The sequence below is a fragment of the Dendropsophus ebraccatus genome, chromosome 11 (assembly GCF_027789765.1).
Source record: "Dendropsophus ebraccatus isolate aDenEbr1 chromosome 11, aDenEbr1.pat, whole genome shotgun sequence".
In the NCBI taxonomy this organism is placed as follows: Eukaryota; Metazoa; Chordata; class Amphibia; order Anura; family Hylidae; genus Dendropsophus; species Dendropsophus ebraccatus.
Window position 1 is genome coordinate 35,163,517 of NC_091464.1, and position 20,793 is coordinate 35,184,309.

Here is a 20,793-nt window from a genome sequence, read left to right on the forward strand (position 1 = left end):
TTACACCAAAAATTAAAAAAAAGTGGTTACTAAATCCCCCCATTGACTGTAGACAGCTATAAATCAATGATCAAGCAGTAAGCTTCATGAGCACTCATGTGAAGGCAAGGAAGCACAAACTTTTCAGTGATTTTTTTTTTTTTCTTGCTACAAAATGCATTTTAGGCCAGGTTTCCATAAGATTCTTAAAGTGTTTTACACTTTTCAAATAATGTAAATATTACAGGTATTTCTTTCTATATAGAATTGCATTTAATAATTACAACTTAGAATATAAATCCTGACAGTTCACAGGTAATTTAATATTTAATGGCCTCAAAATGATGGTCATTCGAAAATACGTCCAGAAAAGAACATTGTGTGAACATTCCCTAAGGAACACTCTGTAAAACAAGAGCATGCATACAAGTTCTCAGAAAGAAATAAAGAAGCTTGAAAATTTGAGTCTCATTTTGCTCGTGGAACAATGGTATTTTTGAGCCTGAAATTGCTTTTTGTGAACATATAGTCCTAAACATATGCTATTTATATGAATAGTAAAAAAGAAATAATTTGACGGGTATGTATTAAAACAGAATAAACTGAAGAAAGTAGATTGTTACTATGGTGACAAATAGAAAAAAAACATCCAGGCGGTGGAAGCGCTTTCCTGCAAGCTGCTATAATGAAATTACATAGCATTTGCAGCTGACACTGTTAATTTTTCAGCTCAATGAAATAGTTGTCAGAATCAGGGAAACATGGAATGTTCATTATGATGGTGCATTTGTAAAGCAAGGAGGTGCAGTAAGGTTATTTTTCACACATCACAGATGTGTTGCTGATTTTCAAATAGAAGTATTAGATTTCCCTGTAAAATGTCAAATTTCAGTGGAAATATTGCAAATGTCTTACATGGCTTTAGGATGATGTTTACGTATAGTGCTCGGCTTTACAAGAACAATTATTAAAAACGATCATACTGTAGCTAACACCAGGACTAACACAAGAACATTCATTGTAATACACCCACAAGAATGAACTAACAATGGTTTATAAAGAATATTTGTTATTTATTAGACTATGTTCACAGAATGTCAAACAAAGAGAAAAGATGGCAGACGTCCAATGCACACAGTGTATAAAATAACGGACATTTTCTGTGCGGACGTCAAAATAAAATGGTTGTGTACTAAGTGTGCGTTCACCTATCTGAAGCGCTGTGCCACAGTCACCATAGAGGTTGGGGGGCTTGAAGTTGAAAGGATGAACTTGTGTAGTCTGTGCTAGTGACAAATTGATTGTCCAACTCAATGGGCCCAAAGTTTTATGCTAAGACATAATGCTATTTAATTTGTTTCTACAACATAGCTATGCATTGTCTTGTGGCTTCTTAAAGGGGTATTCCCATCTTAACTAATATTTTGTTATACTTGTAGGGTCTGTCAAAGTTAACTATTTTTGCATATACATTCATTAAGTAAAAGTTTCCTTATTCTGATATGTTGCTCTTTCCTTCCCATTGTTGACAGTCGATTGTCTAGGTTACAGACTACCACTCTGTTCTGAAAGCAGTGGTCTGGCTGGCGTGTTTATATAGCTATAGTGTAGATGTATAAAAATATAGGCCCACATTTATCAAATGGTGTAAAATATACACTGGTGTAAACTGCCCACAGCAACCAATCACAGATCCTCTTTCATTTTACCAGAGCTGATAGCTGAGCTGTGATTGGTTGCTGTAGGCAGTTTACACCAGTGTGTTTTACACCCTTTTATATATCCCCCCACAGTGTATATATACTGTATAAGTATATATACAATAAATATGTAGAATATAGCTATTTATACAGTATACAAAAGCCAGTCCACAGCTTTTAGAGCAGACTGGTGGTCGGTAACCTAGACAATAAACTGTCAACCATGGGAGAGAAACAGCATGGACATCAGGAGAAGGGGGCACGTTTGTTAAATAAATTGGGGGTGGAATCTGACCTCTGCACCATCGCCGATTTTCGTATCAAGCCCGCCATCTCTGTTATGGATAGAGCCGCGGGTAATGCTGAGTATATATGATGGAAGAGTGCGGCACTCCATACGAATGAATAGAGCTGCACGTTGCATGCCGTACCTGTGGCTCTACTCATAATAGAGCCAGCAGGGCCTGATATGGAGGTCAACAGGGGGAAAACAGAGGTAGCACCCCCTGGAACCTCCTACTTTCCCCCTATTCTGTGGATAGGGGAAAAATTACATTTTTTTTCTTGAATACCCCTTTAATTCCCACAATCTTACCCAAAAACAGAAAAAAATAAGATTAACTTCCTTCCTTTCCACACTTTGATTTATCAGTCTATCCAATTTCAACCCCTATTCCAGCAAATAGGTGCATTAATACTGTATGTCCATAACATGACACAAGCACAGAAGCAGTGCCTGTGCCATCCACAATGGTTCCTGGCTGTCAATCATAGCAGGGCACCCTACGCAACTGAATTTTAAATGCAACGATCTATGTGTAAACATTTGTAGGAAAAATCGCTTGTGTCATAATTAAAGTAGAGAACAACCTGCTAAAACAGTGCTTTGTTACCATGGAATCTGTGGAGGGAATTCTTATGAGTTTTATTGACTTCCACCTACGCAGATCTATACAGAGGCATACAATGTCCCGACAGCTATATACTACTGAGCCATAGGCATTCAATGAGCCGCCTCATAGTGTATCTATTTAGTACTGTATTGCAGAGATATTTTATCCTAAAAGCAGTACAGTTAATTTGAGATTTAGAAATACAACAAAATATGTAATTGGAGACACTCAGAGGCACTGTTTCTACAGTATTTAAGAACCCTCGAATTGGCTCAACATATTCCAATGGGTGTAGATGACTAGCATAGAAACACAATTTTCTGACATTCTGTCGGGAGTAGTGATGAGTGAACATGTTTGTAAATGTTCATATGTTCGTACGAACATGACGCTAATTGTTTGTGTTCGCCGATCACAAACAACTTGTTCGATGATTGGAATGGTTATAATGATCATTTTTTAATATATTCGAACTTGCGAACGTATGCAACTGCATACCAAACCGTACACTTTTACTGTACGTTTGTTATTTGTTCATGAATGTTCGGCGAACATGAACACAAACCAATCAAAAAAATTTTTTTTATTGTTCGTGTTCTGGATCCGAACCGAACATCAGGATGTTCGCTCATCACTAGTTGGGAGATGTATTAACTACAGATGTGAAACATTCCACAATTACCATGGTGCAGTGACATTAGGTTCATGCAGTAAGTTAGTATGCTGGGCTCCTCTGAAGTATATTAGTATATGCATCTCTATTCAGCAAAGTACAGGAGCAGGGAGTCCAGAAACAGACAGGTGTCCCTGCACACACTTCCCATGGCATGCACCTGAACTGTTTGGAAGCTACTATTTTTGTATATTTGTGTGTATAAACTTTCATTGTGAAGTGAATTACTGTCTGTTGAGAGTTTTGCTAGCATGTCAAAATACTGTATTTATTTTGCATCATGAAAAGTTGGAGACCTCAAATAAATTCAAGAAAAGATAAGGGTGGACACATCTGTAGATGCAAAAAGACAAATTACATATGATATTTCATATATATATATATATATATATATATATATATATAAAAGAAACAATAAAAATCTGCCATTACAGCCATTGATAGCTAACTTTTGCACATTTCAAATCGAATAGTAGCTGTACAAACACGAATATAAAGGGATTTGCCATAGCTACTACACTTATCTTTGATATACAGATCATTAAACCTTGCGTTTAAAAATTGAAAAAAACGTATCTGCCATAATTGATAGCCTTGTCTAGTGATATAAGTCATCTAACGCTACCATTAAATGTATCCACAGCGGTTCTAACCATTCCCCTGTTAATTTAACACTATACAAATAATGAGGTTCACAATCAAGGTCAAAGGTCAGGCAAATTGAATGTGCCCTGTAGACTTGTTACAGTGGGTCATCTATATTATATGAGAATTGAAACTGTTAACATCAAAAGAGCCATCAGGCTTTGCGTATTTTCTATACATAACATAGAGTTGTCATTTATGTTGTGTCTTTAAGTCCATTTCATTTTTATTATTACTTTAAAAAAAATAAAAAAAAGAGAAAATGATACATGATATGGGATTGTGCTGGTTCCATACTTTCCAATATGAAAGACGGATCTTAAATCCCCAGCTGAATCATTCAAACAGAAGGGTTGTAAGCCAAAGACTATTAATAAAACAATTACATCTCCACCTGAACACCTGCTTCAATCTAAAAAAAAAAAAAAAAAAAGGAAAAAGAAAAAAAAATCCCATACCACTAGTGGCTCTACTAGACCTGCTCTGGAAAAATGTGAAAAATAATCAAAGACTTGCGGCCCACATTGACAGGATGACACATTGAAATAAATTCTCTTTTGTCCCTCCATCCTTATGGCTTTGAAACTATCTAACGTCAAGCAAATAAAAAAAAAATAAAAAAAAGGAATTACAACAGAAAATAGTTATGACCTGAGAGATCTTATAATAGCGTTAAAAAAGTATCTATTAGTTCAATAACATACAAAGAAAAAATATTAAAGTATTGTCGCTATTTTCATTTTTATTATTTCCTATCCTTATTATTATTAGAGATGAGCGAGTAGTGAAATATTCGACTTTCGAGAATTCAAATCGAATAGGCACCGATATTCGACTATTTGAACGGGTATTCGATTCCATTATAGTCTATAGTCTGGAAAAAAAATTTGCGGCACTTGGAAATCAAAATTCAACCACTTGGAGGTCACCAAGTCCCCCATGAAACCTCCCTAAACAATGCTAACACCTCTGGAATGACACTGGGACATTAGGGGGAGCATGCCTGGGTGCACCCAATACCCCAAATTCGCAGTATAATGCCACTCTCCGCAGCTGCAAAGGAAAAATATTTGCGAACACTTTACGAATATTTATGGCAATGTTCACACATTTCGTTCGTATTTCTTGCGCAGTGTTACATACGTGATTCCAATGTGCGTCCGCAGAGCGTCATGTTATTCGCTTATCATGCGTAATGCTGTACGAACGTTACTGGAAGAATTTGTATAACGTGCCTTTTTCTGGGCTGATGAAACAGTGTGTATACATGCCTTTTACTGGGCTACTGAAACAGTATATATCAAGTGCCCTTAGTGGGCTACTGGAACAATATGTGTATATAAGTACCCTTAGTGGTGTTTAACAGGGACACTATAAGTCACTTGTACACACAGGGTACTGGAATGAATACACCTGCTGATGCTGCTGTTATATCATCTAATTCTTAGCACTGAGAAGAGCTTTTGATTCAGAGATGACTTTTTCGCTTGATCTTAGCCCTGAAAAGGACTTTTGTGTTCTGTAGTAATCCTGCCTAACCAACATGCTACTAAAACCTATCTCTCCTTGCTGCAAGATCTTTCCCTGGCTAGGTTGAAAGCGCATCTGGAGTCGAGAGGAGGGAGCCAAGTATTTAAGATTCGAGGTCATGTGGTTCAGCCATCCAATGAGGGTAGACGCCGTTTTCGCGCTGTGTGCGTACTCCCAGGGTCCCTCACAGCCTCCCTGCATGGTCATTGGATTAAAAAAAGCACCAACTGCGATGGGAGGGCTTTCGAATGTTTTTCACGTATCCGCCTCACTACTGGATTGAATTTGAATCTTTCGAATACCACAATATTCGATCGAATTCATACTCGATCAAGTTGTATTCGCTCATCTCTAATTATTATTATTGGATATTTCTTATATATTTTTGCTCTGATAAATCTGTCCTATTTTTAAATTAGACAAGGTGCGCCAAAGACCTGATCCAAAGCTGTCACCCTATGCTTCCCATTACAAATACAGTGGTGCCTTGGATTACGAGCATAATAAGTTTCGGGGTCGTGCTTGTAAATAACTCTTATACCAAAGCAAATTTTCCCATAAGGAATCATTAAAACGCAGACAAATGGTTCCTCGCCCTAAAAATAATAATGTTTTAAAATTCTGAACAGATAAAACAAACATTTATAAAGCTGGATATGTCATAGTATAAGTTACTGTACAGTATAATTAATCAGCATGTGGAGTATAATGTATAATAATTGCATAAGAATGAAAAAACAGCAGCAGTTTGTAAATACAGGATTGAGGTGCAGATCCCCATAATGCAGTAGTGTGGTACAACAGGCTAGAATAGAGACGCAGGGCTGTTGCCAGAGGTCTGTGTGGTCACATGACAGCAATGGGCAAGGGGCGTGTGTTCAGCATGGACCAATCAGGAAGTGAGAATCACAGAGCTGCAGAGAAGGACAGTGACAAACTGTTCTATACAACAGTGTGAATTGCTGTGTCTAAGTGCAGGCACATTATAGCAGCAGTGTGTATAGCTCAGTGTAAGTGCAGGCGCATAATAGCAGGAGAGGATGGGAAACACAAGGGCGGAAAGAGACTGCAGGGTGTATGAAGGAATGAGCAGGGCAGATGTGAGCACAGTATAGTAGCACTCTCTGTCCGGGGAGAGAGGGGTTACAGCTATGAAGAGATTTCCTCCACAGTCCTGTCCCCTGGTGCAAACCCCAGCCTGAAGTGGATCAGCTATGATTTGGAAGGTGAGGGAGACTTCCTGGATCATGGTACAGAGGCTGTAGACCACTTATGCAGACCATGCCCCTCCCCGACATTCCTTCCCACCCAGTACAGAGAGCTCTTAAAACAAAGCAATGAACTTAACTGAGCTAATTCTGCAAAACACTCGTAAAAACAAGTTACTCCTAAACCAGGGTACCACTGTACTTGCATCTTTCATGTGAAAAGGCATGAAAAGGTGCCCTTAAACTGAAAAGACCAAAAAGGGATGCTAGACATGTTTGTCATGTGATTAAAATTAATAAGCCAAAAAGAAAAGCTACTTTTCACATTGCTTGCCTGATTGTGAAGATTTTGCCTTTCGGCTTTGGAGACAGGTTTCCGAGATTTAAAAAATTACTTTTTTGGCACAAAACTGGTTCATGACAAATTATTTTGAATTTGATTTAAAAAGTTAAAGTTTGGTATCCCTGAAAAACTTGTCAAACCTGACACGTCACAATCTTGCTGATGGACTGGCCACTCAGCCAGTCAGTGACTGGAGCGGGACAGTCACTGTTTGGCTGAGCAGCCAGTCCATTAGCCAGTAAAGACATTTCCCTCCGAGTCATGACATCATCACAACTCGAGGGAAAAAGCCTCTTGACTGGGCTTCGGAGGCTGATCCCATCGCTCACCACAAGCACGGGAGAGTTAAGTTCTTACTTTTGATCAAATTTCCCCCTGCTCCTGCGTGCTGCTAGATTTTAAAATTGGTTGTAGTTCCCTCCACTTTGAACACTCCCTTAGTGCTATTGTAAAGGGCAGCTATTAATGAAAAACTGTTGAATGGGGGGGTGACAATTCAGTCACTGATTGGCTGAGTGGCCAGTCCATCAGCCAGGACAGGCAATTTTCCCCTAGCCATGACATCATCACAAATGGAGGGAAAAATCCTTCTGGTGGGGTTCTGGAGGCCGGTCCCGCAGCTCACCGCGGGCATGGGGAGAGGTAAGTTTCTACTCCTGTCTCCATCCCTGGTCTATTAGGATATCCCTAAACAATACAATAATGTGTCAGGTTAACACATTAAAGTTAACCATGGCTTGGTTACATCAGTGGCATCACGGCACTATGTATTCTTGCCTAACATACCATAATAATTATAATTTTCCTTTATTTATTTATTTTTACGCATACGTTTCTATGGGAAAAATCCCATGACATGTATTAAAAAGAAATAACCTCCAGGATGCAATGTCAGAATTCTCCTGCTATTTCATAGTTTGCTTTCCCTATCACAAAATTCATAATGATATGTGTCATTAGACTTCTGGTTGATAGCTCCATTCTATAAATGCTATCTTTAATCTGACAAAGCTACAAATAATTACATGGAATGCTGGGATATTTATACTATGTGAAGTAGCCAGGGACTGAAATCCATTATTTGTGCCCATTAACTTATAACCTTATAGTCTCTTTTTTTGTGGTGAATTAGATGTAATATAATGTCAGACAAATAAACACGAATAGCACAACTGGGAAATGTTCTAAATCCCTGTGACTTTCATGTAATAGTTGTGAAGACAGTGAGTGCCGTCTAATGTTTACTGCTAACGTATTCATAGGAATATAAATGAACTCCCCATTACTATATAATTGTGTTTTGTATGGTTATAGTCTTATGAGAATTAAGCAACTTTCATTGATGCTGTCAGTTTCTTAATGTGGATCCTTAAAAGGCGTCACACAGAGAATTCACGACATCCTATTTGTCCTAAAAAAAGACAATGCGAAGAATGTTTGGAAATGAAGCAGATAAATAAAACACAGTGTAATAGAAAATTCTATTCCTTCCATTATCTGTCCATAATAATGAGTACAAGTGGTTAAAATGTTTTTTCGATTTGATGTGATGGTCTTGAATTTTATACAAGTATATTAGGCCACAGGGTGCATTCTTACAGAATATGTATTTTGTTTGCTGGTGAATACGCTGCTTTATCTATTTTAGATGAGCACATTTCTCAAAATGAGTTTTGAGTAGGGATGAGCGAATTTACCGTAGGAACGAAACAAAGCGCTTCGTTCCTATCGGCATTCTGCTGATCAGTAGAGTTGATCGAACCTCGGGAAATCATAGGTTCGATCGAGCTCAAACATTCACGAACCTGCCGCAGTTGATTGCTGATGCCTTCCCGGTGCATGGAAAAGGTGCTTGGGTACCACCTGGAATTCCGGGATTCAGCCTAGGTAATAGGCTGAATCCCGGAATTCCAGTCGGTACCCGGGCAGTATTAGGGCTAATGAGCACTGACAAGTAACACCTACAGAGCCATAGAAATTAATGGGTCTGTAGTCTGTCCAGATGTGTGAATTTACTCTAAGGGGGAGATTTATCAAAGGGTGTAAAATTTAGACTGGTGCAAACTGCCCACAGCAACCAATCACAGCTCAGCTTTCCTTTCAGCACTGCCTAAAGCTGAGCTGTGATTGGTTGCTGTGGGTAGTTTGCACCAGTCTAAATTTTACACCCTTTGATAAATCTCCCCTTAAGTGTCAATGCATACAGCATCCCCTTCTGCCTCAGTGTAGGGTGCTATGGAAGTACACAGAGGAGCAGAGACTTCTATCAAAGACAGTTGTCCATGCTCCTGTTTGGTACTTTTAACAGGCACAGTGGAGGAGGCACAGTTGAGTATATTGTCACACACTGTTCCTTAGGATGCCATGTATGGATGAAAGAAAAGGGGTATGAGGACCAGAGAGGTGGAGCTACAAAATGTCTGCAGAAGAGTGTAAGTGTCTCATTGTTATCACTGCTGCTAATTTCATTATTCAAAATAAAGAGGGTCACCCTCAGTGATGGTGCTTTTTGCCTCTGGATAAATGGCTCTTACATTTCCTAAATGATTTAGGCTATGTTCACACTAAGTAAAATTAAGAGAAAAGCCGTTCCATTAAAAAAAATATGTCTTTTATTGGTGCATTCTAATTGATGTCAATGAAATACATTAAAGTTAATGGAATGACGGCCACCCAATGCACAGAGTGTATTAAATAACTAACGTTGCTTGGGCAGTCATGAAACTAATGTTCATGACAAATATTTGCGGATGTTTTTTGCAAATAACGGACATTTTTTCTTTTGTTGTTTACACATTTCTTTTCACTGTCTTTACTATTAAATTATATGGACCTTAAAAAAAAAAAAAAAAAAAAAATTTAATCTGAATATACAGTAAGTCTGTCAAGTCTTGAAGTATGAAGAAACAAAGAATTTTATGATCTCTTAAAATATATCCAGAGTCTTTCCATACACATACCTCTTTTATGGAGGAGCACACTTGCATGTCTACGTCCATTCCCATTCTCAACGTAGCAGGAGTAATTTCCTAAATCTGCATCTTCCACTGAGTCAAATATTAAGGAGATCGATACCTCTTGCTCTCCAAGATGTTGCCTAAGAACTCTTGACGAGGAAAATAGAAAAGAAGCAATTATTTGGCTTAATGTGGAAGCACAATCTAAGTTTTTCAGAACTGTAAATCATTTATTTCAAGGAGAGGTACTTCTCAGAGAAGTTTAGCAATGGGTTGTGGAGATAAATAAAATCAAACTACATGTGTGAACTCTTAGGTTACATTTAATGATCTGGTTTTGGATTTAAAGCTTACTTTATTCTTTGGTAAATTTTTTAGTAAATATGACTTATAGTTAAAAGTTCCTGTAAGTTTTAACAAATTGTAAAGGCTAAGAAAGAAATGTAAGGTCCAGTGTTTCAATATAGTACTAAAAGCTTCAGTGACAATATTTTCTTTACATATTTTCTTTATATGCATCAATCAACCATAATAGTAAAATCACTGACAGATGACGTGAATTACACTGACTATCTTGTTAAAATGGGACATGTCAAGAGGTGGTTGGCAACCAAAAGTCAGTTCTTGAAGTTAGTCTGTTGACAGCAGGAAAAAAGTAGTCCAAAAGTAGTCCAAAGTAAGAAACCTTTGGAATCGTGATCGCCAATATCCTCCTCCACTCCAAGACGGTTTACCCTGTTTTACCCAGGCACAGGTCCAAGAGGTAATAGTTATATAAAATATCATAATTTTTTTAAAGGAATATGCCAGACACAATGCATTTCAAGACCGGTCCGCTGGCATAACTTTTAAAATAAATTTTATGATATTTTTTATCACTATTACCTCTTGGACCTGCAATTTTTTACCCGTCTTGGAGTGCAGTTGGATACTGACTGTCTTTAACCCCTGTGGGGATTAGTCGGGAGTGGCTGCGGTTCATTCACATGATATCATTAAGAGTTGTGCTGTTCACCAGCACAACCTACTCAGGTGAGAGTTCTATATTTCTTTCACCAACTCAGCTGTGTCTGAATTACGCTATGGAGCACTGTCTTATGTTTTGTTTCTGAAATAGTGATGGCATCATATGGCACATGGCAAGGGAATGTTTGCCCACCTGGTTAGATGTAATAGTAAAGCTACCTAAAAGGGAACCTGTCACCCCGGCAGCTGGGGCAGAACCTCTCCGGTCCCCAGTAGAGCCTTCGATACTTACCCCCCTTACACCCCATTTGAAACAATGGAGCCACGTCACAAAGGGGCAGGGGTTTCCCTCCACCGGGGGCGGGCCAACCCAACTCTATTGCTTCAGCCCCGGCCAGTGCCAGGTAATAGACCAGGGCTGTGCACGCAATCAAAAAAAAAAGGACAGGGGCATTGGTTTCCCCGCACCGGCGCTGTTCTATTGATATGCTACACTTAAAGCAAATGTACTGTACCTTATTGTGCCTCTAGTGCCCCATTGTGCTGATCATGCTTATGTATTTCACTCTGAGCCGCTGGGCATTTGCCTTAGGCATGTAACATCAGTAAGTTTACTTAGCTAAAACAGTGCACAGGGGCATGTACAGTGGTGCGTATAGATACGAGGTATTGCGAAGTCATGTTCATTGGGACAACCTAGGTTTCGTATTGCAGAGGAACCTTTGTAATCTTTCAGGCACTGTGGGTCGTGTATAATTCATAGCTTTGCATTTCCTATAGCTACGTACATCCTTGAATAAACAGATCTAATTACACACATTGGCTAAGTTGACACAATGGGATTTTGCGGCCCTCATTGCCAGGCGGCCAACAAAAAGATTATTTGCCAATGACGGCAATCTGTTATGATCAAATAACAGACATTTTTCTAACAGTCATCGGCAATGATGGCCGCAAAATACCATTGTGTGAACTTAGCCTAACCACCATCTCTGTGCTTATGTTTCACGTTATTGTGCAATGTAGACCAGTTCAAAAACCTAAAAAATCCCCTATATTTTTGGGTGATGTCTGAACCAGTGAGAACAACCATGAGGTATGATGTTGAAAAAAGTATGATACGATTTGTACACATTGAAGTGTTACACAATGATTGAAAAAGGTAGAGAGAGGTAAGTTTACCAACAGTGCAGCAATATATAAAAATTATGAAAATTTTAAATGCTGGATAACCCCTTTAGTACCTGGACTATCATAATATAGACACCAATGGCAGCACATGGACCACATTGACCTGCAGTATGATCTGTCAAGTAGTGCTAAGGTGTCTATTGTTTTGAAGGAACAAATAGCATTGCATTAACACGTTGATACCACAGATGTGAACAAAGCCTAAAATGTTGCACTTCATCACTTGTGACATTTTTGCAGAATAGTTTACACTGAAACCTGGAAACTGTATAATGAATGTGGGTCATTGCTTCCAAATGCCAGTTGTAAACTTTCCCAGCCTGGAAGGAGCTTAGTGGGGAACAGCTGCCAATTGGTATTTACGTAGGAGGAAGTCATTTACATACCACTGACTCAGCTCCTGGGCTAAAGAAAAAAGTGTCAGGGAGATGGATGCCACTCGATCCTGCAGTGTAGAAAGCCTACAGTAATGTCAGAGAAAGCACAAAGGGGGACATTTATTAAGGAGTTTAATTTGTGCCACTCTTCTAATAATGATAGGTGGATATTTTTTTCCAATATCTTGTGACTGATGTAGCACTGCCATAGTGAATGTATCTAAGTAAAAAAGTCGCAGAAAAAGTCACAAAAATTGCACAAGCATATTTACCTGGTACTGACCAAACATAGTCCCGCACCTGTTTGTGCAACTTTTTAAAAAGTCGCAAATTATAAATTGGGCACTAATCCCGGATTATGCAAACTTTTGGGCAAATACTCTAAACAGGCAGATTAAAAAAAAGTTGTATCTAAAAAATATTCGCCCATCGCATACTGGTTCATAAATAGAACTTAGACCAAAAATGGGTGAAAAATCCAATTAATCACCTAAAAATAGGCACAAAGGGGGAAAGAGTTAGCTCCTTTTTGTAGGTGAATAATTGGATTTTTTGCCCATTTTTGGTCTAAATTCTATTTATGAACCAGTATCCGACAAGTGAATATTTTTTAAGATGCAACTTTTTTTTTTTATCAGTTTTGAGTATTAACCAAAAAGTTTGCATAATCCAGGATTAGCCCTCAGTTTATCATTTGTAACTTTTTAAAAAGTCGAACAAACAGGTGTAGGCCTATGTCTTTTCAGTACCAGGTGAATATAATTGTGCAATTTATACATTTTTGTGACTTTTTTTTTTTTAGACTTTTTACTTTGGCAGTGCTACTTTTTAATAAATCAGTCACAAGCTATTGGAACAAAATACACATCAATCTTCATTAGAATAATTTCACACATTAGGGTCCGTTTACACACACAGATTATCTGACAGATATCTGCCAGATTTTTGCAACCAAAACCAGAAATGGATCTGAAAAAAAAACATAAATCTTAGTCTTTCCTTTATGACCTGTTCCCTGTTTATAGTCCATTCCTGGTTTTGGCTGTAAAAATCTGTCAGATACTGTATCTGTCAGATAATCTGTGTGTGTAAACGGACCCTAAGACTCCTTAATAAATGTCCCCCAAAGTCCTTGATAAATTTTCCCCATAGTCTTTCATTTTTGAATGGCGTGTTCCTGTATTATTGTCAATAAGTAATGTCACTTTATCTAACGTCTATATAGGTTATATCTGTTATTATAAGGTGGCTTTATATTTTCAACAATATAATATATGATTTCCATGTCACTATTTCTGAAGTAGAAAAAACTAACATAACAAAAAAGTCACTTTCAACCCTTGGGGGGAAAAAAATAAAATCGCATATTATATATTACCTTATATCGCTCTCTCTGACTCTTTTTTCATCCAAATCTTCAATAAACTTTTCTCCTTTCATCCAGTAAATTAAAGGGCTGACATCACCACTGTAGCCAAAGAAGGCTCTGCAGGTTAGATTAGCCGAGCTGCCTGTTGGAGAGAAACAAAAAGAGCATACACATATAAATTGCTTCCTTTACCTAATCTTAAAGAATCCTAGAAAGCAGACATTGATCACAGTAATAAACTAGATAAATGATCAGTAGCACTTTCCAGATTGTTGCTTTTACCCTCTATTTTGAGCTTTCTACTTCTTTCAGCATGAGCTAAGTGGAAGATTAAAGACTTCTTTCCACCGATGATAAATAACATTTCCTTATGTCCTTATTGAAGAATACATTTCAGCTGCCTTTAATTTGGACCCAGAGAATAAGATGTTTGCTTGTTAATACGAGGTAATCTAAAATTATTTAGTAAAAGAAGAAACTGAACCCAAAATAATGTTATTCATAAAGATGGGGCTGTGTCTCTTCTCTGTTCTCTCCCACAGTTCTTTCATATATTACATAAGCAATGCATCATCCTAGTCAGTCAATAGCAACTTCTCTATAATTATCTGGGTTGTTCTGTGAGAGACTTATTGCTGATGGTGCACTACCTGTTTGTCTGAGCAGTATACAGCCTCCAATAGAAAGAAAGTGAAAGTAAAAGCCCTGTTACACCAAATTTTGATCAGATTATTGGCCATACTTGACCAATTACCAGCCATTCAGGCTGACAGTCATAGCATGTTGAAAGGCAACGATCGGAGTCTTTTAACATGCTGAAAGATCCTGATCATGTCAGTGACAGCTACCGACCGCCGCTGACTTCAATGATCTAAGGATCATTAGGGTAGCCCCTCGCACTTCTCTCTGCTCACTGTATGGGCATATAAAAAAATTGGCAGCAAGCGGAGAATAAGGGGGAAGTAAGCTTCCGGAAAATTGCGTCCCTCTGAAAATTGTGCCTTGTAATACAGTCTGCAGTCCTGCATCTTTTTGCGCAATAAGTTACCTTACCATGTAGAGTAAGACCAGGGATTTTTTGTTAATCCTTTCTGTGTGCCAGAAATGTTACCAATAAGGCTAGGTTCACACTTGCAGTTTTTGCAGTCTGTTTAATGGATCATTTTAAAATGGTTTCATAAAAAAATAAAAAAGCTACGTTTTGATCAGATTTTTTTTTTTTTTTTTAAATAATGGAAGGAAAAACTGATCCAAATGTGTGGACACAATTGCACTATTTTTTGCATCTGTTTTTTTCCCCCCAAATTAGATGGATAGGTTAAAGGACAACTCCGGTGAAAAGCTTTTCCCTAGTAATTGAAACACATTACAATGTTATATAACTTTGTAATATACTTTAATCACCCATCTTCCCTATCTTTTCTCCACTCAATCCTCCACCAGGAAGTGAAGTAAACTCATTCTTACCTAATGATTGTTGACCCCAGGCTGCTCTGTGGCAGCCATTTTGTGACAATGACATCATCAAGAGGGAGGTGGGTTTAAGCCCTGTTAGGCCAGCCTCCTTTTGTCAGATGACTCAGGTTGCTCAGCTCTGATTGGCCGAGAAAGCTGTAAGCCATCTAACAGTTCTACAGAGTCAGTTAGACATCATAGGAGACAAAGTGCATCATGGGAAAGCCCAAATCAGGAAGTGAAGAAAAAATGTCCTTTAAGCAAATATTTCCCTACCTTAAACTACTGGAGGTAGTACCAAAGGTTGCTGCAGGGGAATTTAAAACCATCCATCTTCCAGAGAAAATATTTTCATTTTTTTTAATTATTATTCAATAAATGCCTAATTAATGCAGGCCCTAAGTCTGTGACCCCAACCTATAGCAAGAACGAGGGCCCCCTGGCCAGATCAGCCTATCTCACAAAGTCCGAAAGGGGCAGAATTCCAAAAAGAAGTGAGCTGTTTTACTCAATTTACATATAATTTCCATACATGATAAGGGGAGTAATGTTTATGAAACTATTCCCTATACTAAGAAAAAAAAATCTAAGCTAATATCTCTTATCACAAATTTTAAGCGTAACTGTCATTTCAAGGCAATTTTTTTTTTAAACATTAAATATCAACAGTTCAAGCGATTTTAAGAAACTCTGTAATAGGTTTTATAAACCAAAAGAGTTTCCTTCTGTACTGAAAAAGCAATCTCCCAGCCTCCCCCCTCACTGCAGAAGCAGCAGGATTTCTGTCTCCATTATGTGGCTATGGAAAGGGGAGAGGCTGTTTGGAGTGACTGAGCACGGAGCAGTCCTGTAAAGCACAACACCCTGCAATCTTCTCTCAGCAAGTTCATAGATAAGCACTGACCTTTCTGACCCCAGAATCCTGCGGTTTAGGTGCCCAGAGAGCCTAAAAACAGCTGACCTTCATGTCACCTCTTCCTGCTCCCTCATCTCCCTCGGCCCCTCCCCCCCTCCATAAGGATAGAATGGAGAGAGCAGAACCCGTCTTCACTGGCTTCTCTGTAATGAAGACGTGTTTGCCTGATAATGCACAGATAAGAAGTCAAGGGGGGAGGCTGGGAGATTACTTCTTGAGTACAGAAAGAGGCTTTTTTGGCTGATAAAACCTATTACAGAGTTTCTTAAAATCGCTTATACTACTGATTTCTGCAATAAAAAAAAAATATGACAGTTACGCTTTAACTACATCGCAAATTTAAACTACACTTCTGCTTCAATTGGCAAGGTACTTTGGCCTCCTTTCTTACATTGGATATCCAGTCAAAACATTTTAAGGCTATGTTCCCACAGTGTAACAAGAAAGGCAGTTCCACGTGAACACCGTTGTTACCTATGGCTGCAAATAATGAAAATGTTCATTATTTGCAGCCCCAGATAGCGTTAACAATGGCTGTCTGCCGCGGAATGGCCGTTACTGTTAAACTGTGAGAACAAAGCCTAATGGAAAGGCAAACTTTGCACAATTATCATTAAAGTGAATTTTATTTAAAACATAAAATTATCATATACTAATTAATGAGAAGTTTGCAATAGTTCAGATTAAGTAATTCTTACTCTTTTACTTACAGAGCTATTGGCATTATTCTGTTCAGTTGCAGTTACACATGTTGACTGTCACTTTTGAATTAGCTATTCACAGATGGATGGTAAAACTGCTACTTTCTCATTGATTGAATTTGTTGGAAATAAAAAAATAACAGTTTTACCATCAGACAAAAGAACATACAGTAACTTTCACTCACTCGCTGCTTCTTTGACTTTCAGTTAAAAATTCTTAGTCTTTTTTTTACTCTTTTTAAAGAAAATGTACCCTATTTAGAAAATGTATTTTTCAAAATATACTGTAGGCCAGTAAAACCCAGTATTAAAGTATAATCATGTAAAAAAAAACATGGCAGACAGGCAGGGGGTGCAAGAAAAGAATAGACAAGTAAATTTGCCTATCCTCTTGCCTCCCTTGTGCCAGTGGTAGGTCCTATTGAGTGTCGCCAACTGTAATCCTTAGCTGGAATCTGGTTATGTTAAATACCCAACTCTTCAAGCTGCAAATTCACAAACTGGCTGCCCGCTCAGCTAGTCATTGACTGGGGCAGTGTCCCACCCCAGTCACTGATTGGCTGAGCAGGTATGTGACGTTGCCGCTAGAAAAGCTGCAGGACACTGGTGGCTGTCAACACTCTATGAGGCAAGAGGATAGGTAAGTTTACTTTACTTTACTGTTTATTATTTCCCACAACCCTCTGCCTGCTTATCACTATGGGTAGTATTATAACTAATACTATTAAAATTTTGTGGTATACGTTGGCAATCTAGAAGAATGGGAGGCTTATATACTGTATATCAAAGCATACAGCCGTGAGCCTTATTGATTTCAGTGTACCAATTGTAGTTTAAGGCCATGTCCATACATAGCATTTCTATCAGTTTTTTTTTTTTTTAATAATTTTTCACTCAAAACTAGGAGTAGGTTTAAAAAACAAAAACTGTGCAGATAGTTGTATTATAATTTATCTCTGTCAGTGTCACTCCAAATTTTGGCTAAAAATACCAAAATACTGACAAAAATACTGACCAAAATACCGTGTGCGAACATAGTTTTGGGCTATGTTCACACAACGATTTTCTACGGCAGTTATTTGATACTCAAAATAACTGCCGCTGTATTAAGTACTAAACAGTGGCTATTGGAACATGCTAAACCACGGTCGTTGTTTAGTACTAAAAACAACAGCAGCTATTTTGAGTATCATATTATGGCCGTAGAAAATCAATTTTCTAGTTCAAAGTCAAAGATGGCCTTTTTGGGTGTGTCTTTAAAGGGGAACTCCAGGTAGAGGAGTAGCGTTATGCCCCTATTCCACTGGTCGTCAGAGGAGCAAACGAGCACTGTCAGCGCTCGTTTGCTCCTCGTTCCCCGCTCGCTGCCGCTGCTATTCAATGCGGCTTCAGCGAGCGGGTGAGTGCGGGAGGTGGTGGCGGGGAGCTGCGGGGGGGCTGCCCGGGGGATCGCTAGATCTTCCGGGCAGTTCATAGGATATAGCAGCATCTGCTGCCGACGCTCCTATTCAACGGAGCGACGGCAGCAGATCGCTGCTATATCAGTCGCTTGTTTTTCAACATGTTGAAAAACAAGCGACTGCAACGATCAGCCGACATGAACGATGTCAGCTGTTCGTTGCACTCTATTTCACGGGACGATTATCGTCAGTAGCGGCCGATAATCGTTCCGTGGAATAGGGCCTTTACTTACCTATCTATCCCAGTTTTGAAACTACCCAAAATCCATTTGTTTGGGGGATTTTTGTTCTGTATTGTGTTTCTGTACTTCCTGGTTAAGCAGTTTCCAGGATGCAATACTGGTTCTAGAATGCAATGCTTTCCCTCAGCTGTTCATCACAGTCCTCCACCCTGCCCTTTACCCACCCATATCTGTTGCAGAACATCTGGGCTGTGTTCACACATTGCAGTTTAATTGTGTTACTGAATTATTTTCAGTACTTTATCATTTCATTGTGGTCCCACCCACACAGCATACAGTTACTACCTGTAACACCACACAGCATGCTGTTTTCTCTACCTGTAACGCTGATTAAAATAAAGAAAAAAAACCTTTTAATTAAATTTTCTTTTCTTTTCATTTCCATGCACATATTATCATCAAGCATCTTTTATCTATGAAGTTAAGTCCCACAATAAGGAGTTTATCCGATATTATCTTACATGGGATATACTGTTTATGCCTTGTTTTTTTCTCCAGGTGGGATTGGCAGTGCCGGCTCTTATCCTCTCTGCCGTTTAGCATCATTTACGTGTGTTACTGCATCATTTTTGTGAATACGCTGCAGTACTGCAATGAAACTCCAACATGTGTAAACACAGCCCTAATTTCACTGCACACTTCTGCACAATTAGAGAAATCAGTGCAACACCTGCTTTTGGACGGTCAGAGATGGTGAATCACTCAGGGGATTGGGTAATCCAGCCAAGCCTCCTGGCACATCACGCCCTGCCCCCTGCCTGCATCATCAGTCTGCGCTCAGCAAACACACATAATGTGAGACAGAGGCATGGAATATTTGTCTCTTAAGGTGGGAGGGCAGAAGGAGCAGGAGACAATGTGTATGGGCACAGAGGACATTTTTCTTCACTTCCTGGATTTCAAACTGCTACCAGTGTACAGATACGGTAATACATTATATAGACACATCTATATAACTTTTAATGTACTTTTAATAGAAAACAAGTTTTCATTATGTGGGGTTCCCCATTAATTAAAAAAGGCTATTGATTTTAATATATAGGATGGTGAAACAAGGGTGAAAAAAGTACTATGTGAGAATAACTTAAATACTGTTCACACGATAATGGCCGTGAATTTGAAATTGAAATTAAAATTTCACTATTTTATACCATGTGTGAGCAAACGTCCGTTGCTTCCATAGACTTTAATGTTAATTAGGGATGGTCCGAACCGAGTTCGGTTCGGGTTTGTATGAACCCGAACTCTCGGTAATGATTCCCACTGTCTGCCCGCTCCGTGCAGCGGGCGGATCCAGCGGGAGGACAGCCTGGAAAACTGGGATACAGCCATAGCCCTAGGCTGTATCCCAGTTTTCCATGCGGTCCTCCCGCTGGATCCACCCGCTCCACAGGGTGGGCAGACAGCAGGAATCTGATGCCAAGCGTTCGCGTTCATACGGACCATCCCTAATGTTAATCATTAAGGAGTGTAAGCAACACCGTTATTTCTAATTTAACTGGTGGTCCTTTTTTTAACAGAGTGTGAACATGGCCTAAAACTGACTATATCTGGCACACTTTTGAGCATATACTATCCACCAAAAACAGTATATGCTCACAAATGTGATCGCTTTTTTATTTTGACTGGTGTATTAAAATGAAAGGCTCTGGCAGGAGTATGGTGTGGTATACCTAGGGTTGTCCATGGTTGCCAACGTGTACCACAAAATTTGCATTGCATTAATTGTTAATATACCCTAAGCAGGGCACCCAGAAACCTGCAGCTCCATACTACTCTTTGTATATAAATAATGACCATATATGGAGCTATAACACAGTAGGGTGCATGGACAAATATTTATATATGCATACTTGCTAGAGATGAGCGAACCAGGTTCAGGTTTGAGTCCATCCGAACCCTAACTTTCGGCATTTGATTAGTGGGGGCTGCAGAACTTGGATAAAGCTCTAAGGTTGTCTGGAAAACATGGATACAGCCAATGACTATATCCATGTTTTCCACATAGCCTTAGGGCTTTATCCAAGTTCAGCAGCCACCGCTAATCAAATGCCGAAAGTTCGGGTTCGGATGGACTCCAGCATGCTCGAGGTTCGCTCATCTCTAATACTTGCCAATCACTAAGGGCAAATTTGTCCTGCATTTTTATAATTTTTTTTTTTTTTCCTTTTAATTTTAAATAAAACAT

General features: G+C 38.8%; 1 protein-coding gene across 1 annotated transcript in view; it reads right to left on the bottom strand.

Moving 5' to 3' along the window:
- IL1RAPL1 (interleukin 1 receptor accessory protein like 1) overlaps nucleotides 1-20,793 on the bottom strand; it is a 1,010,765-nt gene that overhangs the window by 28,540 nt on the left and 961,432 nt on the right. Inside the window, exons 7-8 of the mRNA XM_069945578.1 lie at nucleotides 13,841-13,973; nucleotides 9,932-10,077 (exon numbers count right to left, since the gene is read on the bottom strand). Coding sequence (XP_069801679.1) covers nucleotides 9,932-10,077; nucleotides 13,841-13,973 — 279 coding nt within the window. The remainder of the gene's footprint in view (nucleotides 1-9,931; nucleotides 10,078-13,840; nucleotides 13,974-20,793) is intronic.